General features: G+C 40.4%; 1 protein-coding gene across 4 annotated transcripts; it reads left to right on the plus strand.

The window, feature by feature from the left end:
* The first annotated feature begins 25 nt into the window (after window positions 1–25).
* LOC129777011 (facilitated trehalose transporter Tret1-like) lies at window positions 26–9,445 on the plus strand. Of its 4 annotated transcripts, none has more exons than XM_055783039.1 (7): window positions 26–627; window positions 3,579–3,644; window positions 7,349–7,550; window positions 7,612–8,053; window positions 8,116–8,285; window positions 8,350–8,642; window positions 8,704–9,445. In XM_055783039.1, the coding sequence occupies exons 3-7, from the start codon at window positions 7,386–7,388 to the stop codon at window positions 9,161–9,163; spliced, it is 1,530 nt and encodes a 509-aa protein (XP_055639014.1). In that variant the 5' UTR covers window positions 26–627; window positions 3,579–3,644; window positions 7,349–7,385; the 3' UTR covers window positions 9,164–9,445. The 4 variants fall into 4 exon arrangements, with proteins under 4 accessions (XP_055639014.1, XP_055639015.1, XP_055639013.1 ...); XM_055783040.1 differs by lacking the exon at window positions 3,579–3,644 and adding an exon at window positions 7,270–7,285; XM_055783038.1 differs by lacking the exon at window positions 3,579–3,644 and having other exon boundaries at window positions 26–282; window positions 388–627.
* Window positions 9,446–14,376: the final 4,931 nt, after the last annotated feature.

Raw genomic sequence — 14,376 nt, forward strand, 5'->3', positions numbered from 1 at the left:
AATGAATTTGCTGAAACGTTTCATTACCGGTTACATTATCAGTGATATTCCAACAGTTAGTCAGTAATGTGAAGACACGCCTTCGCGACAACAATTCAACGAGTGGAACGGTTATAAATTTCTGGGTTGACACGAACGGTCAAAAAATTTAATTCAACATTTTTCCTTAATGTGATGCGGTTTCAATTTTTTCCCCCAGAAACGTGCATTGCAGTGAAGTAAGATATCAGCTGTTCACTGTTCTAGACGACCTACACACAATCTCGGATACGGCTGCGTGAGGTGTGTTCCCTTCTCCTTTCCCCGTATGACCTTTTGAAATTTTCATTCATCGTTTTTCGAACCACGCTGTCCTTCGTATCTGTATGCATTATTGTTTGCTCAAAGTTCTGCGCGATAGTGTTGTGACATCATAGTCGGTCGTCAAGGGTCGATTCTGCGCATTGTTCATCGAGCAGCTGTCAGCTGTGGATGCACATTTGTTGTATCTCAGGCTGGTTGTTTCAAATCGTTCCAATTCATAAGCATACGCGAAGCCATCATATCTGATACAGTGGTTGATTTGTTCTAATTACGAATGATTCAAAAGTGCTAGTGAATGTCCTCTTTCGGGATCACTAAATCCTGGTAAGTATTGGTGTACGCTTGGTATAGAACGTATAGAGTTACTTCACGTCATTTCACGCTGCAATTTTAGCTGAATGTTGATACTTTCAAACGCAAGTTTGTTGACCCAGTACTAACACATCTAAATGGTTCTGAACATAATATGCTAACACACTATTCGCGCGTATTCGTTGCCTTGTTTACATCACGTGCTTGTGAGTTGTGTGGTTATCATGTGTGTTTTTGTTGTGAAATTCAACTGATGGCAATTCATTGAGCACTAATTGAAATGTTTCTATCAGCTCGAGCGAGCAAACTACGCGAAGCTTCAGACGTTTGGCTTAGATTCTCAGGCTAAGATTATCATTCATGCGTATGGCTCCATTCGTAGAGCCTCTATGTGTCATTTTTTTGCACCGTTTGCCTTCTCCATCCATTCTATATATTTTAATAGACTTTGTTATGAAGATCAACACTGTCAACACTGTTTTGATAAGTTATAATTTTGAAATAAGCATTGGACTTGTTCATTGACCTAGCTCCGCTCGGAGCTAGTTTGGACTACATGAATGAACTAAGAAAACAATATTCAAATGAGACGCGACAATAACAATAGTTGAGGGAACAATATTTGAATAAGATTCCGCCCAGCGCGATCGGGGTGATTTCCTTGCGAGGTCGAACATGTGGATAAATTGATTCTCGGAACAAACCGCCCCAGAAAACAACTGCAACAGAAACAACCGTTCGGAGAAAAGTGTAGTAGGCTAGAACTATTGTGGGAAAAACCAAGGCGCGTAGAAGTATATCCTAAGGTGGGCCAACTTGCTAAAACCACTCTTCAGCCATCTTGGAAATCTACTGTGTTTTGTTTGTAAAAAAAACACAATACGCTTGTGCCCAAGCTCGCTCGTGATCAGTCTGTCTCTTTCACACTTCAAGGAAAAAATTCCCCTTCTGCTTTCTTCCGTACTGTTTTCATATACCGCTCCCCTAACCAACTTAGTGACGAAACGGCCTCACCTAGTACCATAGACCCGTCTTGGGAAAAACATCATGGGTATAAAACCAAGGGATTGCTAAGATGGCCACCTTTTAGTAGCCCGCAAATCATGAGCATAGAAATCATAACCTAAAATTAAAAATGAAGTGCTCCGCGCAATTCTTCGGCTGTGATTTGAATTGCAAATCGTCAAGAAAGCTTCCGGAAGGATATCCAAACATCGCTTGCCAAAGGAAACTATCCAACGTAATCAAATATTAACATATATGACCCCAAACATTAAACAATAAGTGAGCTCCCTAAGCGCGAGCCCTGTTTTATGCTGCCTACGCTCGATTTGCATTGGATGGAATAGGGTTGCCAGAGCCCCGTATAAAACGTTCTGTGATGCGCGAGTATACGAGTTATGATTTGGGCGCTAAATGTCCAAACTAAAATACCTATTGTATTTAAATACAGTGCTAAACAAAACATAACCTTCTCGTTCAAGAGGTACGATACAAGAGAGAATGTTTATTTCAACGCCTGCTTAGGTTTACATTGCAGTAGAGATGGGTAAAACAGTTCACTTTAATGAACCGTTCAGTGACCAACCGTTCACTTAAGTGAACTAGTTCTTTTGAGCAGTTCACTCACTCTTTCGTACATTAGAGGGATATGCCAAATCATGTATAAAAAAGTGTGAAATGTTATGTAGGACTGTTTTTTTCATTCATAAAATGCTGTTTGTTAGCAATAACTCTGTGTCCGAATTTTGTTAAAAATATCCTAGCAAAATAGAAAATCAAACTATGATTTTGAAATTTTGATCTAGTTTGAGCTGTGATTTATTACTTTCAGCACAACTAGCGTTGCGCTGCTTTTCTACAATGTTTTGCAATAACTGCTATAGCAAAACTGTACCAAAACGCGAAAGACTTTCTCGAAATTATCAAGAACAATATGATATAATATAAAAACATTTCATATCAGCGACACAAATTTTTATTTACTGTTGAAAAATACTGTTTGAATCGTTTCGCTTTCAACTGTATTTTTTTTGTGATTGCATATCTTACTGAAATATTTACCCTCAACTTAAAAATATGAAATTAAAACTTTATTTGATAAATAATCGAACAATCCAATTTAAGAACCATCGTGTCGTGAAATATTGCGTTTTATTATGAAAACGACAATACCGACATTTTATTTTTGTTATTTCATGGGGCGTTCGTTTGATTCCATTCGTTAATTTGAGGACTATTTACCTTGCAGCAGCATTCGTGCATAACTCGTTCGCTCGCCTTGCTCTTATGCACCGATCACTATACACAGTTCGTTCTGAACTGTACACACAGTTCAGCCAGCGGTCAGTTCGTTCTGAACTGTATACACAGATCCGCCAGCGGTCATCGTAAACAGTTCGTTCTGAACTGCATACACAGTTCATCGTTCACCGTTCAGTTCGTTCTGAACAGAACTGTATACACAGTTCAGCAAGCGGTCTTCGTACACAGTTCGTTCTGAAAAAGTTGATGAAGAGAAATCGATCAAATCACTTACACCCATTGCATTCTAAGCCCCTCAATCTGATTCATACAATTTTTATTATTCGATTAATTTCAGAAAGACACTAATTCCGGTTTCGAGTAGCGCGTCTCCGGTGATAGATTCTGTATTAATAGAACTTTCCAAAAGTTTGTTAGAAATTAAACATTTTGCATGATTGATATGTTTATCTATTTGTACACCCGTGGATAGATTCTTCACTGTGATTCTTGTACCATTTTCCGCACTATGGTTCGAGGTTGAAATTAGTCGTCAGCTTACCACGTTCTATTATATTCTTGAGAATGACCAACGTCAATATTGGGATGTTTCGAACGCCTGCTTTGGTGACCATATCTCTTTCCTTTTTCCTTCTTAATTTTGTCTGTTTGTTTCATCTCCTTAATGTGTACATCTTCTTCTGTATGTCTGATTTCAGGAATCTTATCCTTCAAGGTTCTGCCGATCATCAACACAGCAGGAGACATATTTGTTATGGAATGTGGTGTGTTCCGAAATTTGAGACTAGTGGTTTATGATCTGTGATTAACCAAGAGAATATTTCGTACAAGTAATAATAAAACTTCTATGGTGCTCAAACTAGAGCTAAGGCTTCTCGCTAAGTTTAAGCGTAATGTCTTTCAACTTTCGACAACGTCTTGAGGCGGCATTCCATCTATTCAACATGCTACATGCTATAAGTCAATGGTAAACAACAATGGATATGATACTTGAGCAATTTTGACGTAGGATAAACCGACCAGACGTCCCGCATTTCAACAAAATGTCCCGCGTAAGATTACGTCCCGCGAAACGTCCCGCATTTGGCAAAAGAAACGAAAATGTCCTGCGATATCAATATATTTCAATATTACAATTTGATCATGTTGATTTTATTAAATGCATGAACCTCAAAAAAAAAAAACTCTTATTTGGCAGACTGTTCAAGAGAGCTTCCAATGCATCCAAAGACTAATACGTTGAGCTGGTTTCATCGCACCGACAGTGGACTTTTTGTTTAGAGAGTGTCAAATGGAAACGACAGCAACAAAGTTAGAAAATGATTTTTATAAAAGTTCCCTTTTGATCCAAAAGGACCAACGTGAGTCAGACGAAAAGTTCATCTTTGGTCCCCTAGCTCGGTCAGGGCTTAACGTGCTGAATAAGCCGGAAGAACTAGTGTATACTCGACAGGAAGAGGCAGAGTTGTTTGATAAAGTATCGTAAATAATGCGCTTGGCGGTCTTACGGAAGTTGGACAGAACCTAAATCATGGCCGATGAAAAGATGTATGTCGGCGTGTTCTTTTACCTTTTCGTGGCTTTGGTGGTCGGCTATTTCTCCATTTTGGCCATTCGCTCAAAAGTTTTCTATCGATCGCAGCTGGTGAATGTTGGGAAGGTTGGCGGTCTTCGCGACAATGTTTATCTCCAGCCGATCCGTTCTCCAGTGATCTTTTGGCATAAAGGGCAGATCCCAGGTTCGGCATAAAGACCACATCAGCTTCGCAACTTCCGGCAAGCACTTCGTACTGTATATCTTCCCGTTCACCATATGTCTCGAAAGAAGAGCGGCTTGCACATTCCCTTCTCGTTTGTTAGAGAATGACCTTCATCGAGAACTTCATGTGCATTCCATTCGATAATTGAAAGAAAATTGTAGAATTTGAATCGTGCTTGCCAGACTTAAATGCTCTGACTGAGTGAGTGATTTTCAGGCGCAAACAAAATCTTAACCATCTAAAAATCACAACTGAGTGCAGATACTTGTAACAAATAATACAGATCAGGTTTAATTGCAAGGACACATGTTAGGAGTTTCACGAATAAATGAGACTCTAAACTATGGTTTATGTTCACATAATGTATATACATAACGTTTTGTTTTTTGTGTCCCGCGTTAGACCTCTGACCATCTGGTCACTTCAACGTAGGATTACGTCTTTCGGGAACATATTGGGGTACAAATTTGAAATCTAAAATCGAGCACATCGTGAAAATTGTCCAATTTCAACTGCTTATTGTTCAGTTATTTTTGATGTATTGATGAAATTTTTGCGTCAATCGATTTCGGCACTCGATAACAATTTTTTATATTGAAGAAAATTATATATGTCACGAAAATAACTATCCAACAATTGAAAAATCTCAACCCCTATCCTAACGGAAATACACACTTCTGATTGGTCGAAATTGACGACATATGCGGTGGTTCCCTAACAGAGACATCAAACCCAAGCTGTCAGCGGGAAATCGGCGTTGCAAATACATGAAATATACAAATATTTTTGTTTCCACCGAAATGTGTTCCCTAACAGAGACATCTAAACCAAGATGCCCGGGAAATCGGCATTGCAAATATATTAAGTCGGGGCATTTCTATATTGCAAGTAAGGTGAGTGATACGATTAATTCTAGCAAATAAAATTTAAATTTGGTACTTTAATGTTGGTTGCTTCGTGAAATTTCTTATCAATGACCGATCATGTATTGTGAAAAATTTAGTACAAGTGTAAGTGTGAAATTGTATACGGTAGCAGTCGTGTTAAAAATGACTTGATATATGAATCGTTTCCATAAATTTTCATAAATAAAAACCAAGGTGTGTTCCCGCTCGGAAACGTGTCGTTAGGTTTAGGCTGTCTGTGTTGTGTTCATTTTCACCCAGGGAAAGTTTATACGGCGAGAAAAATTGGAAAAGTGAAAAAATATTAGAAAAATGATTTCCCATATCCTCTACATATAGTATTAGGTGTTGTTAGGCCAATGAAAATCGTATTGGGTTGAATAAACACTCAGAAAATAAAAATTATAAAATGTATTTTTGTTCCATTCAGTCCATTGTAGAGATGTGCCATCCGCTCATGAGCTGTTCCGAAGAATCGACTCTTTGAAGTGAGTTGACGCGGAACAGCTCGCAAAAAAAATCAAACAGCTCTTCAGCTCACTTTGATGATGATGAAGGAGAGAAAAGAGCTGTAGAATTGAAGAGAGTGTGTGAGCTGTAAGATTCAAATGAACTGACCGTCTCTCGCTCTTCGTGTTAAGACATCAGTTTAGTTTCATTTGTCCCTCGTCTTTTCAACTTTTATATTCGCGTTGACGGCATTGAGCTTTGTTTACCAGTTTAGGGGGCGCCAAAAATAATAATTGGCTCTCAGGCAGAATGAACACGTTTTTAAAATTCAAATTATTAATGAAAATTAACTTCTGTGTATCAAATGAGTATTCTATTTCAATGAAAAACACTTTGTTTGCAGGCGGTGCAAAAATCTCATAAGATTTTTTTTTTTTGAAGAAAACTTTCTATTGTAATGTAAAGCCTCAGTAAAAATGTCGGAAATGTTGTACTCGCCGAGTCTGTTGTAAATAATAGTCTGGAATACGTGTTTCAAGTAATTAATAATATGGTGTGAAAAATTTCATTTGAATTTTAACATTTTCAAACTGGCTTCGTGGCTATCGAGTTTGGGACCCAAATTGAAAGTCGGCACTGACAACTGAGCTGAAGAGCTGTTCATAAAGAACAGCTCATTTAGATGAGCTGATATGATCAGAGCTGTTCATCATGATGAGCTGATTTGCACACCTCTAGTCCATTGTTTGGTCTATTGCGTGTTATGGCGATAAGCATCACCGGATTGCTTGTGAAATTAACGAGTGCCGTTACGGGTTTATTTCTTTTATTGAACTATTATTAAACATGTTCTTTGATGAAACCTAGGTTGAGTCCCAACAGAAAATATGAAAAACCTCTACTAGCTGTACCCTGCCACGCTTTGCTGTGGCACATTGTGGTAGTATGGTTGAGTTGAATTTCACAATCTTTCATGCTGTAACAACAATCCTAGATGGGTTTGGTTATGGTTATGGTTACGGTTATGGATGATAGATATGGTTTAAAATCTCTGTTGGCTCCATTACACGAAAAGACTAGATTAAAAAAAATAGTACACAACTGATGTATATAAAGAACACCGAAATTTATTGATTAACTTGATTAACCATATTGCAAAGAGCAAACCAAATCGTTTAGTTGAAGGTGATAACACTGAATGGTGTTTCTAATACCAGTTATTTATTTATGTACTGAATGTATTTACAATTTAATGAAGTGACTACTCTTATCAGCTGTTTACAGATGACGGTATGGTTGTTGGTATACTTTTCTCATTTAGATTCAATCAATATCATCATCTCGTATTATCAGGTATCAGATGTGACTCGTCCAAATCGTTCAACGCGGGATGGCTCCTACCGAAAACGACACTCGGTACAACTCCGATCGATTATCGCGCGAACAGTCACTCAAAGGCGAAGCTCTCGAGGCTCAACCATTATCTGCCGATGGACGAATACAGTGTGGATCGGTTCCCGATAGAAATATCACCTGGGGAGAAGGACTGCCACAAGTAGGAACTGTGTTACTACTATATTTAAGCTCGCCCAATCTCCGAGTGTTTTACATTGCAGATCCTGGCAACATTTGCGGTGAACATGCTTGTTGTGCAGGCGGGAATAAATATGACCTATTCCGCGATTCTACTGCCACAACTTTCCACCCCGGACAGTCCGATTCCAATCAACCAAGATGAAGCCTCATGGATTGCGAGTGTTGTGACAATCGCCTTACCGTTGGGTTCGCTTGCCGTTGGGCAGCTAATGGATCAGTACGGACGCAAGAGGGTTTCACTCGCGACCTGTTTGCCGTTTGCTATCGGCTGGGCGTTGATAGCACTCGCTCGGGACGTCAATGTGATCTACATTGCCAGGATAATTTTGGGCAGCTCGGGGGGATTGACAACCGTGGCTTTGGTGTACGTGAGCGAACTCTCGCACGTCTCCATGAGGTCGATGCTTCTCTGTTTGAATAGCGTGTTCGTTTCATTTGGGATCTTGTTGACATGTATTCTTGGTGAGACAAGGAAGATTGAAGTACAAATCAATGTGTGATTGTTTTTTTTTATTACATTTCAGCTATTTTCTTGGATTGGCGTTCGATTGCGATTGTGTTCACAGTCTTCTCAGTTGCAACATTTTTCCTTATATTGATCATTCCAGAATCTCCACATTGGGTATTAACATTCACAAAGCGCGATCGTTCCGAGGTGCGGAAGATTATGGCCTGGGTTTACAGAGATAAATCAGTAAGTCAGTGTCACACGCTCGGGTTTTTTTTTTAAATCAAAACTGGACAACTTTTATTTTCAGCTAGCAGAAAATCAGTACTGTCAGCTGATTTCAACAGATTCAAATGCTAGTCCATCTTTTGCACCCAAACGATTCTCATTGAAGTCGTACTTCCACCCACGTGTCCATCGGCCACTCTCAACGTTGGTTATGCTCTTCCTGTTCCAGCAATTATCTGGAGCCTATGTGTTGATTTTCTACGCGTTAAACGTCTTTTCGGAAATCGGAGGCTCTCAGACAAAGAGTTTCAATGAATACAACGCATTGGTATTGCTGGGTTTGATTCGATTTGTTATGTCGATTCTAACATCCGGGTAAAGATGATACTGATTAATGTTTCCGGAAAAGGTGAGTTCTAAAACGATTTTCTTGCAGTTTCTCCCGCAAATATGGCCGACGCCCATTGCTGATCGTATCCGGGAGTCTGATGGGTATCTGCGCCACTGTAGCGGCACTCTATATTCAGTTTGTTCGCAGAGCGGGTCGAGAAACGAATGCCCCATTGGGAAGCTATCTACTGCTAGTGTGTGTGCTGGGTTACGTTTGTTTCAGCGCTCTCGGCTTCCTCGTGATACCGTGGACCATGATCGGAGAGGTCTTGCCGACGGACGTGAAGGGAAAACTAGGAGGGTTTGTCGTATCCGTTGCGTACGTGCTGATGTTCGTTGTGGTGAAGGCGTTCCCTTACTTGTTGGGACTTGTGTCCATTCAGGGGATTTTCTACCTCTACGCGATAGCTAGCTTCGCCGGGGTGTTTTACATCTACGGATGGGTGCCGGAAACCTTCGGCAAGAGCTTTAAAGAAATCGAGGAGTATTTTGCGAAAAATGACTGATATAGATAGTGTAATAATAGAAATGTGGAGGTACTTAAAGAGATTTGAGAGAAAATCTTGCTCGGAAAATATGTCTTCCAACAGTGTAGTACAATAATAGCAATAATATTCAGACGAAAACACGCCGATTTTTACAACAATACGTTGGTTTCGTGATACAATACAGTACAACGATATATAGAAACGAAAATAATGCATCATTTATATACGTTGAACTCGTAAATTACTAGAAATAAGCTTCGACGAAACAATAAAAAGACATGATTTGCAATAGTATATATACTCATTTCTATGTTAGGTTATTATAGCGCTGGCGACCTGTCCACAGCATCCAGCTAAGACTGCTTCACCGTTTTTGAACAGCAAAACTTTCGACTGTATTCATACTGAGCTACATTGTGAGCTTAGGTAGTCTGTACACTTCGTAGTTGTTCTTCGTGATTGACCTGAACCAGCGAAACACAACGAATGACGCTTGGGAGTAGCAAATCATTATCATTGTACAAGTTTCGGTGAATCGAGCTTTAAATAGTCAATAATGAAGTCGGCCACGTCCTTAGGGGAAGGGAAGGAATATTAGTATGATATTCGCCGTCCGAATGCCAGAAGGGTTGCCTCTATAGCATGGTTCCCTAGTGATTATCATGGAAGGGTTAGTTGTTAGGGGGGGGGGGGGGGTTGGTAGATAAGAATCAGTATTTACTATGGTGAGTGATGTGATTTGGAGTTTATCCATTTCTTTCTTTGCATAAAAACCGTGTATAACAGCTATTACAACCATTCTCTTTAGGGGCTTTGGACCCTCTGCTTTGGTTCTCAATGGATTCGGGTTCTTTTTCGGACGTAATACTATAGCGATCCGTCATTCACAGGTGGTTTGTATTTTTGGAAGCTCAAAGGCGGATATTACCTATGATTTGCCTCGGAAGGTAAAACTCTTCATAATAATTTGAAACGAAAAATCAATAAACGACTTTTCGAACGTTATTTCAGATTGAAATTCGGCTGTGGTGAAATCAATTAACCCATTGACGACCAAAATGTAAAATTATTATATTTTTTTAATACATTGAATTTATTATTTTTTTGACAAAAACCCTTGGTGTAATTTTGATTATTGGCGTTACAGAAACAATACTTTAGAAAAGTTTACTTATTTTTGAATTTAAAAAGGTTTTTTAGGTTATGTGAGATTATGTACTTTCCGCACATACTTGCTTCAAACCGGATTAATTGCCCAATAAAGTTATACAAAATCGAATGAAATTGATAGTAAGTGGTAGCTAATGGACTAAGCTATCATTTGATGCGAAATCTTACCATATGGTTGTTTTCCAAAACCATGAAAAATTATCAAAGTTGCTGCTCGATATTCGAACGCTTGACATTAAATGGGTTAATGGGTTACCTCGAAAGGAACCGAAAGAATTCCTCATTTAAAAGGGTATACTATATCAAATGGTATCACGGAAAAATCACTGTAGAAAATCCCCAACTCTCTCATCGGGGCATTGGAAAACAACTCGGAATCGTGCAGTCAACGGTGAGTCGTGTGATTAAACGTTACTACGAAACTCTGAGCATCGAACGGAAGAAGAAATGCTGTCAGAATGGATGTTCTATTAGTGATCAGGATTACAAGCGTGTTGTGAAAGTATTTAAGCGGAATCCCAATGCTTCGGTCAGGGATGTGGCAAAAAATTAGAATCTGTCCAAGTCTTTCGTTCAGAGAGCCATAGACCGGGAGGCACTACATACGTATAAAGTGCAAAAGGCTTCAAATCGTGACGAACGGCAAAACACGGTAGGAAATTTGATGTTCCGGAGGAAGTGAGAAAGTAAAAAAAATTCAAAGTTTGCCAAGAAATACATGATTTCGCAAGCGATCTGTTCATGTGGCAAACGGAGTGCGCCGTTCGTGACCCGGGCAGATTTACCCCAAGGAGTGTCTACAGAAGCGTCTTCTTCCTCTGTTGAAGTAACACTAGCTCCGTGTTCAAAGGATGTCTTGGAGCGGTATGAAACCAACGGGGTACCTTTCGTACCCAAGTACACGAATACCACCCCCCCCCCCCCGATGCATAGGAGCTAACGTCCATCGAAAAATACTGGGTAATTATGAAGCAGGCACTACAAAAGCATCTCAAGGAGGTCAAATCTGAGGAAAACATGGAGAAAAAGTGAGGAAGACATGGAGAAAAGGTATCCGTACAGAAGAAGCTGCAGCCAGAACCTAACGAGTGGAGTTAAGCGTATGGTGCGAGCATACGGTTGTGGTATTGAAGTTGAATGAAATAAAAATGCCAAAAGCTTACTAATGGGTTATATTTTATTGTCTAAAGTTTGAAAGGAATCGGCCAACTAGGTAGTGTAGTCGTTGTACCGAACATAAGATGGAATCGATCCCTCTTTCTTCCGCTTTTTCATAAAATACCAGAATCCCGACGGATTTTCATTCAACTTCAATTGAACACTATCCACATACTAACGGAAACATAACATTAAACATTCTTCGTAGTGAGTTTACATCTCAAGTAGAATGCTTTTGTTTTCCTATGATCTACATTGGAAGTTTTTTTTGCGAGTTTTCCGCAAATGGTTGCACAAATGACGAAGTTCAGCAGTCTACAACGGTTGCTTGAAGGTCTGGTGCGTAACGCTTCTTCCGGGTGGAACGTGCTCACGGAAAATGTCAAATTGTCGTTCGTAAAAACCGTCAACTGCAAAGTTCGTTGTGCTTTGCAGAAATCGTATCCAATCAATATTCGCCAGCTTTGCATCCAGTACATGGAAGTCACATCATCGAAAATCAAAGTTCGTATCACCTACCAAGTGGCCGAGTGGTTAGTGTCTCACATTATCATGCTGAGTGTTCGGGTTCGATTCCCGTTCTGGCCGGGGGATTTTTTCGTCAAAGAAATTTCCTTCGACTTGCACTGTGATCACGCGTATTCTAGAGCTTGCCCCTCGGAATACATTCAAGGCGTGTTATTTGGCTTAAGAAATCTCAACTAAGTATTAATAAAGGGTGTGTCACATCAAATTGCATCACGGAAAAAACGCTGTAGAAATTCGCCCAGTAGACCGATCCTTTTGAAAATTTTAGACAGTAAAATAAAAACTATTAAACAAGGAAGGAAGGAAGAAAGGTATTGTATTATAGAGACTTTAAACTTTTGCAGTTCATTCGTCTCTAGCCTTGAGAAAGGCCCTTTGCAAACTCTACTCTATTCTGCTCCAGCGCTACCACCTCCGCCCTCTTGCCTTGAGAAAGGCATCCCTCGCCGTCCAGCCCGTCCAGCAACGATGTTGTCCAGTCGGTGTCCACACAAAGAAATGAACTATTAAACAACTTTTGGCATTTTCTTTTTATTCATACTTCGAGCCCAAGCCCGTATGCTCGCACCTTCCTCTTTACCCCGTCCATAAGGTTCTGTACGTCAGGTTGTAGTTTTTTTTGAACAGAATTCCATTTTCTCTTGAAGTCCGCCTCCGATTTGACAACTTTTGGGTTCTTCCGGAGGGCCTGCTTCATAATCGCCCAATATTTCTCTATTGGGCGAAGCTCCGGCGCGTTGGGCGGGTTCATTTCCTTTGGCACGAAGGTGACCCCGTTGGCTTCGTACCACTCCAACACGTCCTTTGAATAGTGGCACAAAGCGAGATCCGGCCAGAAGATGGTCGGGCCCTCGTGCTGCTTCAATAGTGGTAGTAAGCGCTTCTGTAGGCACTCCTTAAGGTAAACCTGCCCGTTTACCGTGCCGGTCATCACGAAGGGGGCGCTCCGCTTTCCGCAAGAGCAGATCGCTTGCCACACCATGTACTTTTTGGCAAACTTGGATATTTTCTGCTTGCGAATCTCCTCCGGAACGCTGAATTTGTCCTCTGCGGAGAAGAACAACAGGCCCGGCAGCTGACAAAAGTTCGCTTTGACGTAGGTTTCGTCGTCCATTACCAGGCAATGCGGCTTCGTCAGCATTTCGGTGTACAGCTTCCGGGCTCGCGTTTTCCCCACCATGTTTTGCCTTTCGTCGCGGTTAGGAGCTTATTGGTGGCATCCCGGACCGAACTTCTCGGATTACGTCTAAACTGCTTAACTACGCGCTTGTGATCTTTTTCACTGACGGAGCATCCATTTTTGCCGTTCTTCACCTTCCGGTCGATGGTTAGGTTCTCGAAGTATCGTTTTAGTACTCTGCTGACCGTGGATTGGACGATTCCCAGCATCTTACTGATGTCCCGATGTGACAACTCCGGATTCTCGAAATGAGTGCACAGAATTAATTCACGACGCTCTTTTTCGTTCGACAACATTTTTCCAAATTTACGAAAAATTGACAGTGAAGCATGGCCAACGTGATCTATACACTCTATCTGATTATAAGCGAAAGCTGAAGATATAATTCCTAAAAAATAAATTTCTACAGCGTTTTTTCCGTGATGCAATTTGATGTGACACACCCTTTAAATGACGCTAGTTAATGCATACGTTGAAAAGGTAAAAGTTCCACAGGGAACGTTAACGCATTGGTAGATTACTGTTGGAGCTTGTCTGCAGTCGTAGCTTAATCGGTGTTATGTACCCAGATTAGATAGCAGGACTAAAAATAAATTAAAATAATCAAATCTAATTTGTAGCGCAACGCGCATTTGGAAAACAAAATGATGCCAGCAGCTTGATACCACATGTTTCGTTTCCTTTTCTTCAATTGTTCTCCCAAGATGAGCGCGCCAGAGATAGCGCATTAGACGAAGGAATAGAAGTAAATATTTATTGCCGGTAATTAGCTAAATGTTAGGAAACAACTTAGCTAGATGTTTCCCACTTCAACCTTTTTCGTGGGAAGCATGCTTTGATACGATCCAAGGCAAGAGCGCTGTATGGGCCACTCGAGAGGGGATAAAATTGTTTTATTTAGGTCTCGTATTTTATCGTGCATGGAATGAGCGCGAAGCACAGAGAAGGAATAGGGCAAAGAAGCAAGAATGTTTATTCAGAATTCCATGCGGGTGGCGTAGTGGAGGATAAGAACAAGAAAATATAGATAGGGATTCCTTTGCTGGAAATCAGCAAATAGCTAGTTGTAAAATCTCACCAAATTGAGCCCCTTTAGCGATAACGGATGGAAACAAGTGGGATGAATTTCATGTAGCGAATAGGCAGGCATATAACCGATGTGGTTTCATTTATCTGGATAGAAAAGAGAGATCTT

The sequence above is a fragment of the Toxorhynchites rutilus genome, chromosome 3, assembly GCF_029784135.1.
Source record: "Toxorhynchites rutilus septentrionalis strain SRP chromosome 3, ASM2978413v1, whole genome shotgun sequence".
Lineage (NCBI taxonomy): Eukaryota > Metazoa > Arthropoda > Insecta > Diptera > Culicidae > Toxorhynchites > Toxorhynchites rutilus.

Excerpts from the sequence above, each read along its gene's own strand:
- LOC129777011 (XM_055783039.1), top strand. The coding sequence starts at position 7,386 with ATGGCTCCTACCGAAAACGACACTCGGTACAACTCCGATCGATTATCG. Across the intron at positions 8,286-8,349 it reads GGGTTTACAGAGATAAATCA|CTAGCAGAAAATCAGTACTG; the intron begins GTAAGTCAGTGT and ends TTTTATTTTCAG. Across the intron at positions 8,643-8,703 it reads ATGTCGATTCTAACATCCGG|TTTCTCCCGCAAATATGGCC; the intron begins GTAAAGATGATA and ends ATTTTCTTGCAG.